The 25097-nt window shown below is 38.4% G+C and overlaps 1 protein-coding gene across 1 annotated transcript; it reads right to left on the bottom strand.

Moving 5' to 3' along the window:
* Window positions 1-9799: 9799 nt before the first annotated feature.
* On the bottom strand, window positions 9800-20876 carry LOC120530039 (aerolysin-like protein). The gene is made up of 2 exons (XM_039754200.1): window positions 20856-20876; window positions 9800-11430 (listed from the first exon to the last, which is right to left on the bottom strand). Exon 2 carries the CDS (start codon window positions 11406-11408, stop codon window positions 10455-10457), a length of 954 nt encoding a protein of 317 aa, XP_039610134.1. The 5' UTR covers window positions 11409-11430; window positions 20856-20876; the 3' UTR covers window positions 9800-10454.
* Window positions 20877-25097: the final 4221 nt, after the last annotated feature.

Genomic DNA, 25097 nt, shown 5'->3' with positions numbered 1-25097 from the left:
GGAGCTTGGTATTGAGCTTTAATGGTACAATGATATTAAATGCTGAACTATAGTCTATAAGCAGTACTCTGGCGTAATAGTTTTGATTTTTCAGTTTTGTCAGGATGGAGAAAACAAACACATAATTATTATTATCATTTTTTAAAATTTATTTTTATTAATTATTAATATCATTAATTAATACTATGATAATTTCCAATAAATATAAGTATCCATCCATCCATCCATTATCCAACCCGCTATATTCTAACTACATGGTCACGGGGGTCTGCTGGAGCCAATCCCAGCCAACACAGGGCACAAGGCAGTAAACAAACCCCGGGCAGGTTGCCAGCCCACCGCAGAGCATGCACACACCCACACACCAAGCACACACACCAGGGACAATTTAGGACTGCCAATGCACCTAACCTGCATGCCTTTGGACTGTGGGAGGAAACCCACGCAGGCACAGGGAGAACATGCAGACTCCACACAGGGACGACCCTGGAAGTGAACCTGGGTCTCCTTAATGCGAGGCTACCACTGTATTGCAAAACATTGTGAGAAATTTTCTTTGAATGGAGAAACCTATCCCAAAATATAGAGTAAAGTAGGTTGCAAGGTACTGATTGTGCTGCATATCATTTTAGAATATAAAGCACATAATAGAAATGTGAACTTCGGGGACAAGATTCCCTGCAAGCTGATCAGGAAGTAGAACTAAATCATTGGTCTAAGAACAGGTTGAGTCTGCACAAAAGAATGTGAATAAATCACCAAGCAAGAGGAACATTAAAACGGAGCCTCTGAAAGCAGCATACGTCTAATCAAGAAAAGTGTGTTGCAACTGAAAATGAAACCCAGATGTTTAGACCATCCTTATGATCTGCCACTGAAAACAACTAAAAAAAAAATCCATTTCAGCCACTTGGGTCCCACAAATATGAAAAGAGGCAAACTCCGCAACCCCCCAAATGGACTGGATGGCCTGAAGCCAGAGAGACACCAATTTCACAACACTTTGGCCTCCATACACAAAAGGAATTAGAGCAGATTTTCTCTGTAAACAGATTGAAAAAAAAGCAAAAAAATGAGATGGAGTCCAGTTTCCAAAACAAATATCCCTATCTGAGGCAATGGAATGACAGTTGTTCCTTTCCAGCATTAACAAAGCTCAGAATAGATTTAAAAACACTTAAAAGAGATCAGGGCAGCGCAGTGTTTTCTCCCCTGTCTCACAACAAGACTGGGGTTCACGTACAGGGTGCTCACTGTGGAGTTTTTTTGTTCTCTTTATGTGTTTTCTCCGAGCGAGTGCTCTCATTTTCTCCCAAAGTCCAATGACATGTAGGTTAGGTGGCATGACAAAGCTAAATTAGCTCTGTCTGTGTGAGTTGCCTTGTGGTTGGCTGGTGTCCTGTCCGAGTGTTGTTCCTGCCTTGGTCCTGATGCTTTCTGGGGTAGGCTCCAGCTGCCCTGCAACCCTGCTCTAGATAATGGGTTTAGGAAATAGATGGAATGAAGAGCAAACCATCTTCCTCTCAGATATACGCAAGCATCAGTGTGTACTCAGCTGCTCATCCATTAAGAAGCAGGGGGAAGCAATACAGAAAATAAATTTGCATTCTTACCTATCTGAAAATCACAGGTATGAACTCACAGCTTCATTGAAACCTTAAATATTTTTGCTGGTGATATCCCAATGCTCAGCAATTGATTTAAGGCTGAGGATGCAACAGAATTAAGGCAAGGTTCTTGAAAATTAACAAAGTCAATTTAAATGTTTTTGGGTTATTATTGTCACTACCTGTGTTGCTTGAAACCTAAGCAATCAATATACACCTCAGGGTTAACATTTGCATTTATTGGAATGTATTTTGGAGTGCAGTAGTAATAAGATGTATTCCTGCCAATGTTTGTGATGTGCCATCTGTTGGAATGGAAAATGCAATGCATATGTCTCTGTTATAAGCCATTTAGTATGGGATTCGTTAAAACTGTTTACGATGCACCATCTATTGGAATGACAAAAGCAATGCATGTTATTACTAAAAATGTTTGTAATGAGACAATTTTTGGAATGACAATGACATAGGAGCTGGACAGACACATAGACAGGCACACATTCAATTTATTCATTTATTAATGTCTATGTGTACATTGAAATTCTGCCTTGCATGAGATAATTGATAGCATTTTAATTTTTTATTTACTTCACCAAAGACACAGATATTTTTGTTTATGTTTGTTAAATATTTTGTAACGGGTGTGTGTGAAGCGTGTGGTAGCAATTTGCTCTCTGTGTATATAGGCAGCACTTTCAGGCACAAGTCGCAAGTATGTGGTGCTGCCATTTTAGTAAGCTGTACTGACTGCTAAAGGACCTGTAGAAACTGTCAGATGAATTAAAGAGGAATATGCTTTATACAAAATATACAAGCCTAAGTGACCTTACTCAAGCTCAGTTTAAACTAGTGTAATGGACGGCATGAAGGAACTGGAATTCCATCTAGAACTTAACAGGGTTCCTTACCCGGTTAGGAGGTCAATGTAATGGAAGGACTGGGGAAAACAATTTATTTGTGGCATTTTCTTTCTCAATACACTAGGTAGCAGCCTCCCTGGTTGCCCACATGCTGGGACTTGTAGTTCCATGGGGCACCCCTGTTGGGTTAGATGGGGGCCACCGGTGGGAGCTGAAAGGATTCACAGTCCTTATTTTTGGGGACTTCCAATTGATTAAAGTACTCCCAGGTACCCAGATAAAAGGAGCTATTTGATTTCATCCTGGTGAGCCAGAGTCAGGAGGAAGCTGACAAAGCTTGCCTGGAGGAGTGGAAGAGAGCAAAAAAGAGTCTAATGATTTGTATTGTGTGTGGTCTGAGTCTTTTAAAACCTTCTGTCAAAGGTATTTTGAAGATTAAAACCATTTAAATTGGGACTTGTGTCTGTGCATTTGTGTCAGGAGTTTGGGGTGCTGCAATGCCCCCTGGTGGTCACATCAGTAAATTAATCCATAATTGAAGTTATGCAGAATGTTTTTTTGTCTCAGAAGCGTCACCCAAATGAAATCTTAAGGTGGTTATTTGCATTGCCCTTGTCAATATGAATTTATAAAATTTAAATAAGTTGATTCTTAATTAGTCTAGGTTAATTTATATTATTTTATGAAATGGATTTTATTATGCTATTTTATTAAAGCATTGGTGTAAAAAGAACTAAAATTAAACTAATGGAAGTGATGCTGATGCTGTAATTAATTAAGCACTAGACTGAAGAGACAGTGGTTGAAGTAAGTTTATGGCTCTTAACTGAGAAGAGAAGACTTTAAGCTGCAGGTTTGACAGGTCAGGTGGTAGTAAGTAAGCCATTGCTAAAATTGCAAAATGAGAAAAAGAGGCTTGTCTGGATCAGAAACCACCACAGGTCGCAATGCACTTTGAAATGAAAGCATATAACAAATAAACAGTTGGTGATATGGATACTGAAAAGTTATTGAGCTTTACTTAAAGCTGTTATCCTGTGAGTCGTCCCATCACTCAAGCTGCTGACTCTCAGAAACGTGTCTTCTGATTAATTTGTCACTTTGGGTTTGAAAAAGTTTTCTCCTGTTCCTGAGTTGATTTAATAAACTGTGCTCCCTGACCCCTTAGCTTTCTTTGCAGTTTATCTGCAACAAGTACTGAAATGGTCTGTTTTGCTTTATTAATTGCTTTTTTCCTGTTATTATGTTAGCAACATACAGTCCAATATTGTCCAGAGTTTCAGAAGGTGTGTAGCAACACAAGATGTTCCCACGCTGGTTTTATTCAGACAGAGTTTGTAAGTAATCAACAAAAACAGGGACACCTGTAGGAATTGTTCACTTGAACTCTCAAGACTTAATTAACTTCCATTACTTCAGAAAAGCTGGAAGTTGTTGCCACATTACTAGTTCCATGAAAAAGTTATTGTATAACTCATACATGTTTTTTAACCTCTGGCAGTTTCCCGTTTACCTTTCTATTATCTCAGGTTATTCATTGAATTTGAACTGCTTCTATTTCAATAAAAACTGGAAAAATGGGGGTAACTTTTGATTGGTAGTATAAATAGTTAAATACATATACAGTATATTGTCATTTTGGAAAGGCCGCGTTTCTTCAAGCGTGATGGCCTGCATCCAAACAGTTTCGACGCCCGGGTCCTCTCCGAAAACATATCGAAGGTAATTCGTTTTTCTTGACTATCTATCTCTGCTCTTAACCCCTTCTGAAATGATACTGTTGTGCCAGGACAAGATAAGTGTTTAATAGAATCTTCCGTTAAAGTGCACAACATTAATACTGTAATAAGCAATCTCAATGCACGTAGAAAATCTAGAAAATACGGCATAAACTCCAATAATCTAATTAAAATTACTATTTTAGAGGAACAATGTATTAAAACTATAAAAACAGATCACAGATTAAACAAAAAATACACACAGAGCGCTAATAAAATAATTTAGTTCCTATTCCAAATATCAATAACGCACATAGTATTCATCTCTGCACCTCCGAAACATTAAATATGGCACTATTAAATGTTAGAGCTTTAACTAACAAAACGTTTTTATCAACGATCTTATTAGTGATAAAAAAATAGATTTTATTGCACTAAGTGAAACGTGGCTTAATTCAGACGGCGCGGCTGTTTTAATCGAATCTGCGCCTCCGGATTACAGTTTTACTCGTGCAGACCGCCAGGGAAAAAGGGGCGGATTGGCTAACATTTACTCGAGCGATTAAAATGTAAAGATGTCAGTTTTGGTAAGTTCAAGTCCTTTGAGTATCTCGCCGTTGTTATCATGGAGATTCTCAAGTTCTAGTATTATCCGTGTATAGACCTCCTAAATATAACGTCTTTTTGAGGAATTCTCTGACTTAATGTCAATTTTAATTACTAACTATGACACACTCCTAATAGTTGGCGACTTTAATTTTCATATAGATAATCAGTGTGATCTAAAAGTAAAAGAATTTATGAACCTCCTGGATTCTTTTGATTTGAGACAACTCATAAATCAGCCTACACATAAAGCAGGTCATACGTTAGACTTAGTGATTACTAAAGGACTGAAAGTTGATATAAAACAGATCATTGATATTGGTCTATCAGACCATTTTCTTCTACTTTTAATATAGAAATAATGATAAAAACACTCATGAGAAGCATATTGTTAAAAACGCTTCTTTGACTCAGCAGCAGCTTTAAAACTTACAAACATTTAAGCAATCAGTCCGTTTATAGTGCCAGCTATAATAGCGAGGATAATGTAAATAGTAAGGTGGAAAGATTTAATACTAAAGTGAGAGCTGCTGTTGACATAGTTGCACCTGAAAAGACAGTGAAAAAATCTTCTAGCATTGTATACCATGGAAGACCCAAAGAGTGTCTGATTTAAAGAGAACATGCCGTAGAGCTGAGCGTCAATGGAGGAAGACTAAACTTACTATCCACCATGAAATATTAAAAGTCAAAATAACAGAATACAATAACACTGTCCGTCTTGAGAGAGCTGCTATTTCTCTAAGATTATAAATAACAATGCTAGTAATCCCAGAGTCTTATTTTCTACAATTGATCGCCTGCTAAACCCAGGTAACTCAAAGGAATGCCTCCTAAGTGCTTCCAGTGAAACCTGTGAGGCTATCGCTGTATTTTCAATCAAAAATTAATGATATTAGAAATAACATAGTATATCCCTCCAACACTAAGGATCCTCCTAAACCCCAGCATCCTGTTATAAACAAATTAAACTCTTTCACTAGGATAGATTTACCTGATTTACAAAAATAATATCTCAATTAAAACCCTCCACCTGTCCTTGACCCGATACCAACAAGGTTTTTCAAAGGCGTGCTAATTGATAATGTTCTTGACATAGTAAATTGTCATTAGATACTGGGGTCTTCCCAGACTGTCTTAAGACTGCTGTAGTTAAACCCCTACTTAAGAAACATAATCTTGACCCTCGCTCTTGAAAATTTTAGACCCATCTCTAACCTGCCTTTCTTAAGTAAAGTTCTGGAGAAGGCAGTCATTATGCAGTTAAATGACCACCTAAATAAACATGCTATTCTTGATAAATTTCAGTCGGGTTTTAGAACAAATCACAGCACAGAAACTGCACTCGTTAAAGTAGTAAATGATTTGCGGTGAAATGCAGACAGAGGCCATTTATCTGTTCTCATCCTCTTAGATCTGAGTGCTGCATTTGACACCATTGATCACAATATTCTTAGAAATCGCCTTAGTCAATGGGTGGGCCTCTCTGGCAGTGTCTTAAATTGGTTTGAATCCTACCTGACAGGGAGAAAATTTTTGTTAGTTGTGGAATTACAACTCAAGACACATGATATCCATATGGTGTTCCACAAGGCTCTATCCTGGGTCCGCTGTTATTCTCAATCTACATGCTTCCGTTAGGTCAGATTATCTCAGGGCACAACGTGAGCTACCACAGCTATGCTGATGACACACAGCTGTACTTATCAATAGCACCTGATGACCCGATTCTATTGATTCACTAACACAATGTCTGACTGTATCTCAGAATGGATGAATAGTAACTTTCTCAAGTTAAATAAAGAGAAAACTGAAATCTTAGTGATCAGCAATAATGGATACAATGAGGCTATTAGAAATAAACTGGATACATTAGGATTAAAAGTCAAGACGGAGGTAAAAAGCTTAGGGGTGATTGTTGACTGTAATCTGAATTTTAAATCACATATTAATCAGATCATTAGGACAGCATTTTTCACTTAAGAAACATAAGTAAAGTTAGACCTCTTATATCACTGAAAGATGCTGAGAAATTAGTTCACGCGTTTGTTTTCAGTCGACTAGATTACTGTAACGCACTCCTCTCAGGACTACCCAAAAAAGACATAAATCGTTTGCAACTAGTGCAGAATGCAGCTGCTAGAATCCTAACTAGGAAAAGAAAATCGAACACATTACTCCAGTTTTGATGTCACTACACTGGTTACCTGTGTCATTCTTGCTTATGGTTTATAAAGCCTTAAATAATCTCGCCCCATCTTATATATCGGAATGTCTGACACCTTATATTCCAAATCGTAACCTCAGATCCTCAAATGAGTGTCTCCTTAGAATTCCAAGAACAAAACTTAAAAGAAGTGGTGAGGCGGCCTTCTGCTGCTATGCACCTAAAATCTGGAATAGCCTGCCAATAGGAATTCGCCAGGCTGATACAGTAGAGCACTTTAAAACACTGCTGAAAACACATTACTTTAACATGGCCTTTTATAACTTCATTTAACTTAATTTAACTTAATCCTGATACTCTGTATGTTCAATTCTCATAATAACTATTCATGGTGGCTCTAAAATCCGTACTGACCCCTACTCTCTTTTTCTGTTTCTTTTTCCGGTTTCTTTGTGGTGGTGGCCTGTGCCACCTCCACCTACTCAAAGCTTCATGATGCTCCAACAATGATGGATGGATTAAAAGGCAGAAGTCTACGTGACCATCATCATCAAGCCCTTCCGTGAGAACCCTAAATCCAAAGAGGACTGTTTCATTTATGTTAGGTAGAATGCCCAGAGGGACTGGGCGTCTCATGGTCTGGAATCCCTACAGATTTTATTTTTTCTCCAGCCGTCTGGAGTTTTTTTTTTTCTGTCCCCTTGCCATTGGACCTTACTCTTATTCGATGTTAATTAATGTTGATTTATTTTGTTTTCTTATTGTGTGTTTTATTTTTCCATTCTTTATTATGTAAAGCACTTTGAGCTACTGTTTGTATGAAAATGTGCTATATAAATAAATGTTGTGGTTGTTGTTGTCATGTGTGTTTGCTCAGGGGACAACTTAAGGGCTCTAGTGATGGTAATTCCCTGCCGTTGGACAGGTTGGCATTGTAAACTAATGCCTTTTTCCTTCCTCCCTCTTCAGACGGAAAGATCGACCACTTTAACGCCAATGACGTCACTTCTGGTGTCTGTCCACCTGTTACTGCCAGAAGAACATAAAGATTAAAGATCCACGATCATCAGTAGTCAAGATGTATACTCATGTCTGAAAAGACATATTTTCTCAATGCCGTTTGTTTTATTTTCAACTTAATTATACAGGGTTTGCTTACAGGTGCTCCAAATCTTTATGTGTCTCTGTTCACTTTCTTACTATGTACAGTATTGTCATGTACGTGAGCATAGGGCACAGCTGAAGGGCTCTAGTGACTACTCTAGTGATTCTACTGCTGCACCGGGGGTTGTTGCTGTGTCCTAATGCCTTTCTCTCTTCTTCCCTCTGCAGACTGGATGATTGATGGCTATAACACCTGTGACGTCACTTCCAGCCTCTGTCCACTTGGACCTGCCTCTTCCTGACGGCAGGACTAAAAACCAGAAGCTTCGCCATCTTTGTCAGATCTATTCTTAGCTCATGTCTGGAAAGATGTCTTCGCAATTATTGTTTTTTTTTTGCAATCCATTTGTAACAGGGTTACCAGGCTGGAACCGCAACTCTTTTTCGTTGTCCTCTCTTTCTTTGAAATTCATTATGTTGTAGATTTATGTAAAATGGATAGATTTATGAACACTCAATAACCCAATGACAAAGTGAAAGCTTGTTTACAGAAATATTAGAAATGTATTAAAACTCATAAACTGAAATCTCTCATTCTTAGAAGTATTCAGACCCTTTGCTGTGACACTCCATATTGTACTCAGGTGTACCCTGTGTGTTTGAATTCTCCGTGAGATATGTTTAGGACTTGAGTAGAGTTCACCTGTGGCGAACAGTGACTGGACATATTTTTAGAATTGCACTCATCTGTGTATATAATTTCATGCCTTCTATTGGTGCTCCAGTGATTAATGTGGCTTTGTCACAGCTCCATGGAACCATGTTCAAGTTGAACCCTGGAATCTACATCTTCCATAGTCATTTTTTTTTCTCAGATGATTATCATCTCTGCGGTGGGCTGGCACCCTGCCCAGGGTTTGTTTCCTGCCTTGCGCCCTGTGTTGGCTGGGATTGGCTCCAGGAGTCCCCCGTGACCCTGTAGTTAGGATATAGTGGGTTGGATAATGGATGAATGCATGGATGATTATCATCTCACATTCCAAAGATGGACATCTAAGGTTCATTTCAGGATTTTGACCAGCTATGTGGGTGTCAGCAGAACCAACCCATCCGGGGTTGGTTCCTCCCAATTGTGAAATGTTTCTGTCACTGGGTGGGCAATGCTTTACACAGTCAAATTATCAAACATTATGTAATGCTCATTTATTCATTAGTTGGAGATTTGTTGTGTGGCCTGATCTGAAATTGAAACTATCAGTTCATTGCAGTGGTTAATGATTTATCAACTCCTAATCAGAAATTCACTTTGGGAGTTAAGAGACTTTATCTCTGGGTTTATTTTGGCAAAACATCAGTTGATTTGTTTTAAACTGGGTCTGTATGAATGTTTGATTGTGTTATCAGATCACATAATAAAAAAGATATCAACTAACCTCTTCTTTTCTCAATGGAGAATATGAAAAAATGTCAAAACCAGCAATGTACCTGTTTTCACTAATTCTTACCTGTCTCATTATCAATGTTGTGACTCTGTGGATCCCCGCTATGACCCCCACAATAGCAGGCTGAAATACTGAATGAGGATATCTTCACTTTTACTCATTTACTTCTGCCCAGTTTACCAGCAATAAATGGCTTCACAAGAGCAACCTTTTGTGCGATTATGGGACAGCAGTTAGTCAAAAAAATGAACAATCTAAACCTCTCGGTGATGCTAGTAAGACTCAAACAGACATATTGGCTTTAAGTTTCATATTTATTTGCATCAAAGCTAGTAGCAGCAAATTTGAAGTGATGTTTACAATTAAACAACCTGGGTGCTTTAGGTCTTCATGCAGTTAACAACAAAACACTGACGGGCACTCCCAGATGGCATCTATACTTGCAGATTATGTGAACTTAAGCAAAACAAAGATAAGGCTTGTTGATGAGAGAAAAGAGAGAGAGAGATAGAGAGAGATCTTTGCAAATAAAATTAATTTTAGTTTCTAAATCAGCAATAGGTGGGGGCTGCTCTGAAAAACCAGTATTGATTCCCTCCCCTTCTTACCCAAAATGAGCACATAAATGGAAGAACTGGTTTACTGGTTTCCATCTCTGTCACCAGGGTGTATTAAACTCATTATCACTTAAGCTCAAATTTATTTCTCTGGTCTTCAAAACAAACTAAACAAAATACTCTAGAATCCCACTTTGTGCTCTAAAACCCCTAACTGAACTTCCATTTAGCTTGAAAAGATTGCATATTAAGAGCAATAATGCCTTTTAACTGAACAATTTAAAGTATTTCATGTAAATATTATTTAAAAGTATTTTGAAGGAAGGTTAAAGATGAACTTGTATTGAAGAAAATCGTTGGAATTCATCTAACAAACTACAAAGGAAATGTATTCTACTTGAGTAGCTTGACAGATTCATTAACAGCAGCTTTTGCATCAGTGTAGGTGAGCCCTTTATAGACACCAGTTTTGTCATACTGGTAAACGCTGCCATTGGTACAAGTAACAACCACAGCAGCCTCGTATGGAAGATCAATATTTGCTCTGCCAATGGTGACTTGGATATCCATGGTCTTCTCTGGAGGAACATTGATAACATAGGACATGGTCTCCGTTCTCTCTTCAGTGGTCTCCACTGCATATGTGGAGGACACACCAAGCTTGAAAGAAAATTCTTCGTTCACCTCTGCCACTATAGGAATACCAGCTTGGACAGTCATACTGAAGGAGGACTCCATGCTGGTGGTTACAGACCAAGATGACATTTTAGTGATTTTCTTGGAGGTTTCCATTGTAAATTGTTGCTCAGTTGTTGAGTTGTTCTTGTAACTCATTTCTTTGATTTCCTCCACATTCACATTGGGTTTCATCTCATACAGAGTTGTGTACACAACATTTTTCATCTCAACGGATCTGATGGAGTTGATGAACATGAATCCTGCAGAATCAATATCTAAACCTGATCTTCCCTTAACTCCCAAGCAAACTCCAGAGCCAACATCAATTGGAAACTCTGTCTTCAAGCCACGGGCCGTCATTTTGGCAAAGAACTCTCTGCTTTTAGTAGTTCTGAACTTGATGGCTCCAAGACGTGTCCCATCTCCATTGTCCCAAAGTGAGAGAGAAGAAAAAAGCTCTCCATTCTCAAATTTAAACTCAGTATAGGGGTATGACCCTGAAACTCCAAATTGTTGACTTCGTCCATCAGTCAGCCACAATTTCATAGCCTTAACACATGTACTTCCAACCCAAACACCAATTTTCTCTAGTAAAGCACCATTCTTGTACCCAGTGAAAACAAAAGGACCACCTCCTTTGCCTCCTATGATAGTAACTGGAAGTGCCATCTTGGTCTGTCAAAAGCAAAGCCTGTAAGTGATAAAAAAGGATAAAAAAAAAACAGATATATCTCAAAATGTTATAAAACATTTTATAATATGAACAAAATGCAGCATGTTGTATGTTGTTTTCCACCATTCTCTGTACAAGTGGCAATAACAAACCTTGATACCTATAAATAAAAACAACCTGGATCATGACACTGGCAGGTACAGTTTTTCCTCTTTTGTTCTCCTTTTTTCCTGTTAGCTTTACAGAAGCATTGAAATGTTTTTCTAAAGTGATGCAAAATCAGAACAATTACCTGATAATGCTGCCTAAAAACAATTTAGGTAAGAAATGGACTGCCCAACACATCAGGGTCTTTTAGTTAATTGTAAGTAAAATTATGATAAGAAATGACAGAATGAAATTTAAAAAAGGTTAATCATATATGGAACTTATTATCTATTTTATATATTGTATAAATATATTGTCATAGTCTGGGTTCTGAGTTACACAAATTAAATTAATAAGCAGTTATTTGCTAAGCAGTACATTATTTGTGAAGTTGAATAAACAGGTTTAGTCTTTCAATAATAAATAAAATAGAAAATACAACTTAATTGATCTATTTAATAAAACACAAATGTCTCTTTGTGTGTTCAATATTTGCAAGCAATCTGATTGGTCAGTTGTGCTTTGGTCTGCTGCTCATATTTTGCTGTGGTTAATTAATTAGCCATGACCAAGACATGGAGTACCGGGAAAAAAAGGTTGATAAACACAAGGAAACCAAAGAAAGGTGTGGGAGGAACACTGAGAGTCATCCAAAAATGCATCCCTGCAAAAGCCCATATTTTCCCCCACAGATGATAATCAAAAATAGCCAGAATGTTTGGTGGGGAACTGTGGACCTGGCTGCACTGCCCATCTACCATTGGTGGTAGCAAAAATGTTGGCAAGAGCTGAGCAAGGCACTTGAAAATGACAGAACCTGAGACGCAGGCTTTATGAGAACACAATCAAGAGAGGAAGTGCCAGGAATACTGGTGATACACATAGGGCAAACATTTGTATATGTATTTAATTACCTGTCTTTGACAGGTAAATTGCTGGTTTTCAAAAGAACTTTACTCTGTTTATGTCCTTTTTAATTTAATAAAATGCAATGCATCTTCTTCAGAGTTGCTACCCCGGGAGAGTGGTGGGGATGCTGCATTCATGACAACAGTGAAAGATATGATCCTGCATCTTTTTGACTTACTTTTGTAAGAAACTGTGCCATTTAACCACTTGCAGGAAGCAAAAGCGTAGTTTTCTCCAGTGCACATACATATTAATTGGTTATATATATTGTCACACACGTGCACATGGGAGGCAGCTAAAGAGCTTGAGTGAAGGCAGTTTGGAGGCGTGCCGGGGTGTGGCAGAGTGCACTGACTCTTTTTCTCCCTTGCCTGTAGACCATTCCCTGGGGATTCCACCTGGCTCTCCTGACATCACTTCCGGGACCGAGCCAATGGAAGTAGACCACACCAGCTCCAGTCCCTCTGATGTCACGTCCGGCTATGATCCAATGGTGGAAGACCACGTGCTTGATCCATATGACCTCACTTCCTGTCTTCTCCTTTAAAACCTGGCCCTTTTCCCTTTTTCCTCAGTCTTGTTTTGGACTCAGTTGTATGCACTTCAGTGCTGATTATTTTGCTGAAACAACTTTTGCAGCCAGGATACCACATTACACGGGTGGCTGCCCCAAACCTTTATCTGTCCATGTCTTGTTCTTGTGACTATATATATATATATATATATATATATATATATATATATATATATATATATATATATATATATATATATATATACTGCTCAAAAGAATTAAAGGAATACTTTTAATCAGAGTATAGCATAAAGTCAATGAAACTTCTGGGATATTAATCTGGTCAGTTAAGTAGCAGAGGGGTTGTTAATCAGTTTCAGCTGCTGTGGTGTTAATGAAATTAACAACAGATGCACTAGAGGGCAACAATGAGATGACCCCAAAACAGGAATGGTTTAACAGGTGGAGGCCACTGACATTTTTCCCTCCTCATCTTTTCTGACTGTTTCTTCACTAGTTTTGCATTTGGCTACAGTCCGTGTCACTACTGGTAGCATGAGGCGATACCTGGACCCTACAGAGGTTGCACAGGTAGTCCAACTTCTCCAGGATGACACATCAATATGTGTCATTGCCAGAAGGTTCGCTGTGTCTCCCTGCACAGTCTCAATGGCATGGAGGAGATTCTAGGAGACAAGCAGTTACTCTAGGAGAGCTGGAGAGGGCCATAGAAGGTCCATAACCCATCAGCAGGACCAGTATCTGCTCCTTTGGGCAAGGAGGAACAGGATGAGCACTGCCAGAGCCCTACAAAAGACCTCCAGCAGGCCACTGGTGTGAATGTCTCTGACAAAACAACCAGAAAGACTTCATGAGGGTGACCCAAGGGCCCCATGTCCTCTAATGGGCCCTGAGCTCACTTCCCAGCAGCATGCAGCTCGATTGGCATTCACCATAGAATACCAGAATTGGCAGATGCACCACTGGTGCCCTGTGCTTTTTACAGATGATAGCAGGTTCACCCTGAGCACGTGACAGAAGTGAAAGGGTCTGGAGAAGCCATAGAGAACATTATGCTGCCTGTAACATCATTCAGCATGAGCAGTTTGGTGGTGGGTTAATGATTGTCTGGGGAGGCATATCCAAGGAGGGTCACACAGACCGCTACAGGCTTGACAAAGGCACCTTGGCTGCCATTAGGTATCAGGATGAAATCCTTGGACCCATTGTCAGACCCTATGCTGGTACAGTGGCTCCTGGTGCACGACAATTCCTGGCCTCATGTGGTGAGAGTATGCAGGCAGTTCCTGGAGGATGAAGGAATTGATACCATTGACTGGCCCCCACACTTTCCTGACCTAAATCCAATAGAACACCTCTGGGACATTATGTTTTGGGCCATCCAATGCCACCAGGTTGCACCTCAGACTGTCCAGGAGCTCAGTGATGCCCTGGTCCAGATCTGGGAGGAGATCCCCCACAACACCATCTGTCATCTCATTAGAAGCATGTACCGATGTTGTCAGGCATGTATACAAGAACACAGGGGCCATACAAAGTGCTGTGTACAATTTTGAGTTGCTGCAATTAAATTTTGGCAAAATGGACTAGCCTGCCACATAATTTTTTCACTCTGATTTTTGGGGCGTCTTTGAATTCAGGGCTCTGTAGGTTGATCATTTTCATTTCCATCAAACGATGTGGCATCCTTTCGTTCCTAACACATTACCCAGTCTATATCAGTATAGATATCCAGGAGGATTTCTTTTTCCCATTGAGATCTGATGTGTTTTCAAAGTGTTCCTTTAATTTTTTTGAGCAGTTTATATATGTATTTACTGTATATATATGGATATATGTTGAATTAGCTGAGCCCAAAATGATTCAGCCGAGGGTTATGTTCAAGCTACCACATAAGTTTTTGGATGCCGAGGAGTGAGTCCACAAGTTAAAAAAGTAGCTGGGGGAGTGGTTTCTGGCCACACCTAATGTAAATATATTAACAAATAAATTATACAATAGCTTAATCCATCCTGCCTCAACAACTTTCTCTTGCACATTGTCTATCATTAAATAAGGCACACCCATCACTCTGGGTGGGCCTCAGGAGTTCATGCCCACCCAATCACTCTGCTAGGCTCATCCATTAATGATTTTTTTTATGAGATAAAAGACTCTTTTGAATTGAAGCAATAATGTTTATATGTTCATTCATTCATCTTCATCCATTTCAAACTGCTTATCTGAGATGTCAAAGGAGGAGGGCTTAGTAGTGAGGCCCATACATCCCTTTCCTCAGCCACACTTGCTAACTTGTACAGTGGAATCCCAAGATGTTCTCAGGCCATCTTGAGGATATAATCTTTCCGGGGGGCCCTGGGTCTTGTCCATAAAAGCTCCTTAGGGAGATATCTGTATAAGATGCCTCAACCACCTCAATTGGCTTTCTCGATACAGGGAGTCGGTGGATTTACTCTGAGCCTCTCATGTATGTCTGTGGTTCTAACCCTATGTCCTATGTGACTCCCTATGGAGAAAACTCATTTCGGCTGCCTGTACCATTATTACTATTACTATTTCGTCTTTTCGTTTATTACCCAAAGCTTATGACCATGGGTGAAGGTAGGAACATAGACTGAGTAGTAAATTGAGAGCTTTGCCTTCTGGCTCAGCTCCCTTCTCCCAGCCCCACCCCATGGCATCTCTCAAGGAACACAGCCATATGCCTTCTTTAAGTCCACAAAACATATGTAGACCAATTGTGCATATTCTCAAGCCCCCCACCACCAAGATTTTCATTGGGGTAAGAAGCCGGTCTACTGTTGTATGGCCTGAAGAGAATCCACATTGCTCCTAATGAATCTGAAGTTCCTCTTTTATCCAATTATAATTTAACAGAGTAAAAATCATGAAATGAGAATAAAATATTTACTCTCTTACCGATTGGAGTATTTCCGTTAAACTGAGGTCCACTATGCTCGATGAGGATTTATAAGAGACTAAATAAATGATCCATTCGTTTTAGCTGACATTCTTATAAATAAAAAAACGTTTAAAAAAAAATCCATCCATCCATTCATTATCCAACCCGCTATATCCTAACTACAGGGTCACAGGGGTCTGCTGGAGCCAATCCCAGCCAACACAGGGCGCAAGGCAAGAAACAAACCCCGGGCAGGGTTCCAGCCCACCGCAGGGTGACAAGAAAATTCTGTAGAAAAAGTGATATGGAGAGAATATATACATTTCACACGGATCATCCTGGTCCAGGATTCTAAGTGGGACTCTGGAGCTGAGGGGCTGCAGCTCAAAATAGTGCATTAGCAACATAGAAACTGGTAAGATGATGTATGCATGGCATAACATCCAAGTGCAAACATAGATTTAGTTAGCAGGTTGGAAAGGTGGAGAATTTAAAAATTTGGAACCTCTTCATTAAAACAGATTCCAATTCAACAGAAGATTCACCTGCAATTGCTAATTGTTGGATATGAGCAATCTGTGGCTAATGATAATTTGAATTTCTTAAGCATAAGATTTTTGAAAGAAGTACCTAATGGAGATTGAAAATCTGTGCGGAAGTTCTTCAAGCTAAAATTATTTACTGTATCTGAAAATGATAGATAGTGGATCATTCAAATCTTTAGATAATGTAGCAGTGCAGTTGTTTTTAGTCAGTTAGTCAGTCATTATCCAACCTGCTATATCCTAACATAAAGGGTCACGGGGGTCTGCTGGTGCCAATCGCAGCCAACACAGGGCACAAGGCAGGAACAAACCCCGGGCAGAGTGCCAGCCCATCGCAGGCAGTTGTTTTTAGTTTAAAGGAAATACTGAGTACACATTTAGTCACTGTAGCATAAAGTGTCTTTTAGCCATCTTTTGTACATTTCTAAATAAGATAAATTACTTTTTTTAATAACTTTTATGGACATGAAAAGGGTTGGCATGTGATGTAAGATGATGAAGTGAGTGCCTCAGGTGGCACTATGATCAAGGAGGCATTTTCATACTTTTTTCAGCATCCAGTAATTATATTACTAAAAGTGAAAGTAATATGAGCCATAAGAGATACATACAAAGTGCCTAATTTATATATCACTTTTAAAAAAATGTATATTTTCATTTTAAAAATTTCAAATGTCTTAGAACTGTTATTCGTAATGCATTGCTACACTGTGAGTGCCCGAGCATCAAAATGGCGCATGCACATTTCAGAGCAACATGTTAGTAACTGCTATTGGTGTTTGTTTCCCTGATTTTTACAAGTCACATTGTATGTACAGTATATTGGTTGTCATTTTGTACAATTATGCTAATACAGTATATGGAATGCTATTAAGGTGTTATTTACATGTGAAATGTCTGTTAAATATCTCTTAACATTTGCAACGCGTGTTTTTAGTTAGAAAGGGCAGGCAAGTGTTTTTTGGCTTGCAGGACAGTTTGAACTTCCATGTTATTTAATTAAAGCATACGAGTTTCAGTTTTATCCATTGCAAAACTCAAAAAAATATATATATTTGGGTCAAACAGAAGCATTGAAGAATTTGCATATTTGTGTTGTTTTAAATGCTTATTTTTTTGTGTTTTATTGATTTAAAGCTAATCCTATTCCTTGTGTTCACTATTTTCCTAAAAATTTTAAATATTTACTATTTTGTTCCTTTTTCCAAGGATGTACTGTATTATGGGAACATTGTATCAATAGTAGCACATTCAGGGGGTCCTCGGGTTACAACACAGTTCCGGTCCTACAACAGTGATGTAACCCGAATTTTGGTGTAAGTCGAAACACACCCTAGCCTAAGTCACTTACCTATCTGAAAACATTTGTAAAATCATAATCTAGAAAACAAAAACACAACTAAGCCGCAGAAGAAGGAAAAGGACATTAAATATACTGTACTGTACGCTGTACTGTAGTAATTAAAAAAATGAGTGTAAAAAAAAAATCTGTACCTTTATTCCTTCTCATGTCTCAATTTATTAAGTTTATGTGGGAAGTGAGCGCTGTAACCTCAAAACATTGTAAGTCGAGACGTTGTAACCCGAGGACCCCCTGTATATAAGGGGTGGCTGTGAGCGGTACCTTGGCTTGTCTTGCAGCCTTATTTCACACACTAGCCCAGGACGTGAACAACATGTCATTAAGAAGGAAGAGAAGACTGGGACTGTGGTTTAGGCAAGACACCACAAAGCCACAGAGATGAGTGTGAGATGGGGAAAATGTATAAACCAGACTTTTAGCATATAACAAGACCTAACCCTGCATTCTAGTTCAGGGTTAGTACTTACCTTGTAGGGCAGCAGTTCTCAACCTGTGAGGCAGGACCCTCTAAGGGAGGCGCGAAGTAACAAAAAAAAAGGGGGGTGCAAAGATGTGAAAAAAAGAAAACAGGAATCAAAAATATGAAAAAAAAATCTGTTGAAACCAAAACAAATTAACTTAAACTACATTCTGATACTAGAAAAATAAATACAGAGTTAGATAAATGTCGACAAAAGTTATGTAGGTGTAATAAAATATGCATCTACATTTCAAAAAAATGTGTGTGGGGGGGGTGTGACTAAAACTGTTATGAAAACTCGGATCGCAAATACTTAAAGGTTGAGAAACGCTGTTGTATGGTGATGAATAAATTAACAATATCATTACTACAATATTGAATAAAAAAAGAAAATCATTTTTAGTGAAGGTGCAGCATTGTTACACGGTGGTAGTGCTGCTGCCTTGCAGTAAGGAGACCTATAAAACTCAATAAAAATATACATTTGGTCAAACAGAAGCATTGAAGAATTTACACATTTGTGTTGTTTTAATTGCTTATCTTTTGTGTGTTATTGATTTTAATCCTTTTCCTTGTTTTCACAATTTCCCCAAAAATGTTATTTATTTACTGTTTTAATACTTTTTCTGAGGATGCACTGTATTAAGCGTATCAACTCATTTATAGTAAGTCAGCGTTTCTCAACCTTTAAGTATTTGCGACCGGAGTTTTCATAACAGTTTTAATTGCACCCCCTAACGTTTTTTTTGAAACCTTAATAAAATGTATTCCTATATTTTTTGCTGCCGATAAAACCGCTACAAGTTTTATTATACCTGCTTAACTTTTATCGACATTTATCTAATTCTATTTTTATTTTTCTAGTATCAGAATTCAGTTTAAGTTAATTTGTTTTGGTTTCAATAGATGTATTTTTCATATTTTCGATTCTTGTTTTCTTTTGTTTCACATCTTCGCGCCCCCCTTTTTTGTTACTTCAACAACAACAACATTTATTTATATAGCACATTTCCATACAAATAATGTAGCTCAAAGTGCTTTACATGAATTGAGAACCGCCATAGTAAGTATATATATAACGGGTGTCTGCATCCTGGGTCCTCCTTGTGTGGAGTTTGAATGTTCTCCCCATGTCTGCGTCGGTTTCTTGTGGGCACTCCAGTTTCCACCTACAGTCCAAAGACACACAGGCTAGGTGAACTGGCCCTACTATACGGTTGTGTTTGTGTGTGTGTTCGCCCGGTGATGGACTAGGGTTTGTTCCTGCCTTTCCTGTCAGGACTAAGCAAGTTAGAAAATGACATGATTGACATTTTTAGTGAACTGAATGAATACACATCTAATATTCTGACTTCCTAATACGGCAATTGGCCATCCGCACCCGCTTAAATCTGTCTCTGCGCCAGCCTGCATCATGCACTGAGGTGTACTTACTTCAGCATGTATGACTGCAGATGTTTCACTTTTTTTGCCACCATCGGGAATGGCAGTCAGATATGTAAAAGAAAAATGAAAAATATTTGCAAATTTCCTAAATAAAATCAGTCCACTGGGAGCTGAGTTGTTTTATGAGGATAGCCAGATGAACAGACAGACAGACATGGCTAGCACAGTAGGTGCTTTTTATTATATACATGTGACCCTTCCTAAAAAAGACAAGAGACAAAAACAACTACAGTATATGCAATGTTGAGGGAGTGCATTACACTTGCTATAAATAAAAGACTAATTTGCAAATAATTCAGCTTGCCTGTTGAATCAATTTATTAGCTGATGTCGATGTGCAAAATCAGAAAGCATTTTTTACATTTATTTTTATTTATTTATTTATTATTATATTTTTACATTTACAATTACAAATTATACTTTATATGTAGGCCTACTGTAGAAACATCAGTTTAATTAGTTTGGACTCGTGTTCATGTTTGGTAATGTTTTTAAAGCTAATAAGTGTATTTTTAAAAAAGTAAAGAGCGTCCATTAATGTTTTGAATCTGTTGATACCGTTTTATGGTAATAGTTATGTGTTATAATGCAATTTTCGGTCTTTGAAAAGTCATGTCCTGAATGGAAAAGATACACCTCCTTCTTATCAAATGCGCTGCACACACAATACATGATATATTCGTTAACTCACACATTCACACAACTTCAAAAGGTGAAAAGTATTTCTCAAATTTGTTTTCTAATCCACACATTTCAAAATTCAATTTCCATTAAATTTATTTTTGTATTGCGTTCGTCATACAGCAGTTATTCGTTTAGAACCTAACTGTAGATGACGAACTATACAACATTTACACGGTTTGACACAAAACCTTCTTTAGATACACATAACCATTTTTCACTGACTGCGATGGACTAGCCCCCGACCAGGGTTTGTTCTTGTTGTACGCCCTATGCGAGCTGGGATAGGCGCCAGCCCCCGCACCCCGCGAACCCTTGTCTGGATTAAACAGGTTAAAACGGCATGACATGCGATTTCTCACCGACAGAAGAAATAAACAGCAACAAGTTCATTTAGCACAAGATCACTTTTAACAAATGCATATTTAAGCAAAATCAAAGAATATAGCATTTACCTGATTGACACCGCAGAAGTCGAAGTGCAAACTGCCGTCGCTGCTGCCCATTTATTGACCTCAGGAGTGAAAGATGCCGCCCCCAAATGGGAGGAGAATTGGACAGCTACAGGACAGAAATGATTGCACAAAGGTAAAACTTTTTTACTCATCCGCAATTGTACATTTAACGCTAATGTCATATAGAAAAATAAAGCGTGAACTGCATTTTTAAATTTTCATTGCATGGCATTCGTATAAAAAACTAAGGTGTGATGAGCCCTGCTTACAATGACCTTAAGAAACAATATGCTGTATTCCCTTTACCGGCCATGAGTTGATACCTCAGCTTATTTCACACAGGAAAATCTAAAGTGTTACATTAACTTTAACTGTGTTGTAGTAACCTATGATTTTGTAAATGAAATGAGTGTTTCCATATTTTACGTGTTAATTTAACAATCATTTTTTCGGTGGACGACGCAATATTCATTCTTACGATTTTAACCAGAATGAACCCCACTTTTCAAGCATTATTCGATTTTTTTTTTTTTACTTTTCGTTTATTTATACAATAACTAAACTTTGTAATAACAACCAGTTTTACTAGGATGTTAGTTTGGAGTTTCCCGTTAACTCTGAATTTAAAAAGTGATTTCAGAACCTGAATTGAGTATCATTTGCACAGCGTGCCTTATGCTTTTATTACACTGCTAACTTAAACTGTCTTTCCGCAAAATTAACACGTTTCAGGGCTTTGTGAATCCTTTTCTAGTAGAATATGATTATATTTCTTGGGTGTGACAATTACATGTATAACGCATGTGTAAAAAAAAAGCTTTAAACACCAGTAGCAATCACACAAATCATTTCCAGGGTACATTTGTATTACTCTAAATTGACATTTTTAACTTTAAAAAATAAATCCGGCGGACCGGGTATCGCTGGCTTCCAAATGAAACTGGGTTGTATTTTCTTTTCAGCTCTCTGCGTAGTCCTGTCCAGTCCGATTGTACTGTACACCCGCTTCAGGGTTTCACAGTTCTTTGTTTTTCATGGGTGATGAGACCACTGATAATCCCGAATTTAACTCCAAAGGCTGAGATTCTTCCACCTCATCACCACTGTGCAGTTAATCTTAGAGATATCCTTTTTTTTCTCTAAAATAGACCTTTGCCAGAATCACATAACATTAAATGCATTGGTAAAAACAGAGCAATAAAATCATTACAGGAGCAGCTTGACTGATTAAACACGTTTGGAGGACTTCCAACCAAAGTGCATGGACAACCATCTGAAGGATCTCCACTGGCTTATGGCGTGGGGACGAGTCTCAGTCCGAAATAAGACTTTATAGACACGTTCTCACAATACTAGCCAGCTGCTGAGAGATGAATGCCACGCTTTTAAGACTGTAAAACACACATTTTGAGAATGATTTTTTACTGCCTGTCTGGAGTAAACTACAATGTGGCCACATTTTCAAACTCCAGCTTTCCTCACTTATGAGCTGATGATGTATGGATTTGGGGTTAAGAAATTGAAGGGTCACTCTAGATTTGCTTACTGGTTACTGATGAGTCTGTCTAAGTGGGGTATCTGGGAATCTCAGAGGGTTCTAATGAAATATAAATCTATTTACAATATCCGCTAGATAACAGGGTGGGTCCGCAAAGAAATCATCGCTCGATTTAAAAGAGACGTGAAAAAGTGGGGATTTTCTGAGGCAAAGGAAAGATGGAAGGACTTTAAGACTTTACCATTGACTTATTTGTCATCTTCTGTACTTTTGCTGCTATTGTACCTACAGTGCAGTTGTTGGGATTTGCTCACTTTTATTTGTTGCCCAAGTCCTGTAATAATAATAATAATAATAATACATTTTATTTATATTGCACTTTATATTTTAGCAATCGCAAAGTGCTGTACAACCTTTTATTAGAAAATCTGGTAAAAAAAAAAAAAGTATAGCTTCTTGGGGTGACCTTTATGGATTTTGAAAGTATTGCTAGTGTATGAAGGGTGGCTGGTGCAAATACATTTAAAAAATGTAGCTAAAATGTTATTGGGTATTGTTTCACATTATGATCAACTAATGCACTTAAAAAGTTGTGCATTAGATCTATACATTTGGTTTAAATTAGAGCAACTTAATTTGATTAAGCAGAAATAGGTAAAAAATGTATTAAGTTGATCCAACAAGTGATTTTTTTCAGTGTATGAAGTCCTGGGTTCAAATCTCACACCCAATACTATTTGCTGTATATTTTCTATGAAGAAGTAAAAAAGGATATCATCAAAATGGAGCATACAATATTATTTATCTTGACTTTCAGAAAGCATTTATTATGGTGCCACACGAGAGGTTGGGCATCAAAATCAAAGAAATGGGAGTTCAGGGTGTTGTGTGTAGATGGGTGTAGAACTGACTCAGACACAATAAGCAGAGGGTGATGGTGCGAGGAACCTCATCAGAATTGTCTGACATTAAGAGTGTTGACCAGCAGGGGTCAGTACTGGGACTGCTGCTTTTAATGTATTGAAATGATTTGGATGAGACTATAAGTAACCAAGCCGGTTAAGTATGCAGATAATACCAAGCTAAGTTGATTGGCAGATAATCAAGAATTTGTCAAATTGTTACAGAGGACTTGGAGAGCATACCGGCTTGGGTAGATTTGTGACAGATGAAATTTAATATCAGTAAATGTAAAGAACTCCACATAGGAAGTAAAAATATGAGGTCTGAATACACAATGGGAGGTCTGAAAATTGAAAACACACCTTATGAGAAGGATTTAGGAGTCGCAGTGGACTTGACAATAACTGTTAGACAGTGTTCAGAAGACATTATGAAGGCTAACAGAATGTCAGGTTATATAGCGCCCTGATGTGTAGAGTACAAGTCCAAGGGGGTTATTGTAATAATAAATAAAAATAATATTAATACATTTTATTTATATAGCACCTTTCCCACACTCACGGCACTTCACAGAATTTAAGAAAGAACGGCAGGGTATACAATATATAGCATTGACATTGCAGCACTAGAAAAGTCCAGAGAAGAACAAGTAGGCTGATTCCAGGACTGCAGGGGATGAATTATGAGGAAAGATTAAAAGAGCTGAGCCTTTACAGTTAAAGCTAAAGAAGATTAAGATGACACCTGACTGAAGTGTTTAAAATTATGAAGGGAATTAGTCCAGTGGATCGAGACTGTGACTTTAAAAGAAGTTCATCAAGAACACGGGGACACAGTTGGAAACTTGTTAAGGGTAAATTTTGCACAAACATTAGGAAGCTTTTCTTTACACAGAGAACCATAGACACATAGAAATAGAAGTTACCAAGTAGTGTGGTTGACATTAGGGACCTTCAAAACCAAACTTGATGTTATTTTTGAACAATGAAGTAACTTTTAACAAGACAAGGAAAAAACTATTGTAGGCAGGCTAGAAGTTGAGGCACCAGTTTTGTCATGCTGTTACTAAAATATAGTTGCGTGACAGCAAAACAAAGCTAAACTTGGCTCTGTTAAGCCTTGGTTCCATCATCATTTGCATGGCTTTATATTCAGATTCTCTGTTCTCCTCTTTTACTAGTCAAGGTCTGATGCCTGGCTCCATGGTTGTCTGGTGTTTACGACAGTGCTACATGTCTTCCTTCAGTGGCCTTTCAATGCTACTGTGTAAAGAGATGATACCATTTGTGTCAGAACCCCCTCTTGGAACTGCTCACCTCACCAGAGCCCAGGAGATGGTTCCCAACTCTCTCTCTCTTTATGATATAGTAAGTGTCATAAAGGACAGATGGGTATGCCAGATGGTTGGGAAAAAGGACATCTTGCCCAGGGTTTTAAGTATGAACCAGCGGAAGCCAGAGGCCAGGAGCAGTTCCATTCCCCATATGACAGGTGGCAGTGGTCCTCATGTGTCATCCCAGTTTGGACACCTGCAATGGTACATGGGAGTTGGAGTCTGGAACTGCAGCTCTGTTGGGGTTCCTGTGTCTCATTAGAGAGCGTTGTCATGAGGGAACCTCCGAGGTTTCCACATGATCCAGAAGTGCTTCTAAGAAGACGCACTATGGTACCAGAAACATTCCAGGGTCCATCTAAAAAGGAACCACCTCTCCTGGATAATTCAGAGTTGGGAGGCAGTGAACAACACTGAATTGGAGGAGCAGAAGTAGAGAAAGAAGAGATGGTTTTGCACACATGATAATTTATACTGTGCAATAAAAATATTTTATTTGAACCTGGGA

Source organism: Polypterus senegalus, chromosome 5, assembly GCF_016835505.1.
Source record: "Polypterus senegalus isolate Bchr_013 chromosome 5, ASM1683550v1, whole genome shotgun sequence".
In the NCBI taxonomy this organism is placed as follows: Eukaryota; Metazoa; Chordata; class Cladistia; order Polypteriformes; family Polypteridae; genus Polypterus; species Polypterus senegalus.
The sequence above is the reverse complement of the archived record's forward strand: the minus strand, read 5'-3'. Positions and strand labels throughout refer to the sequence as shown.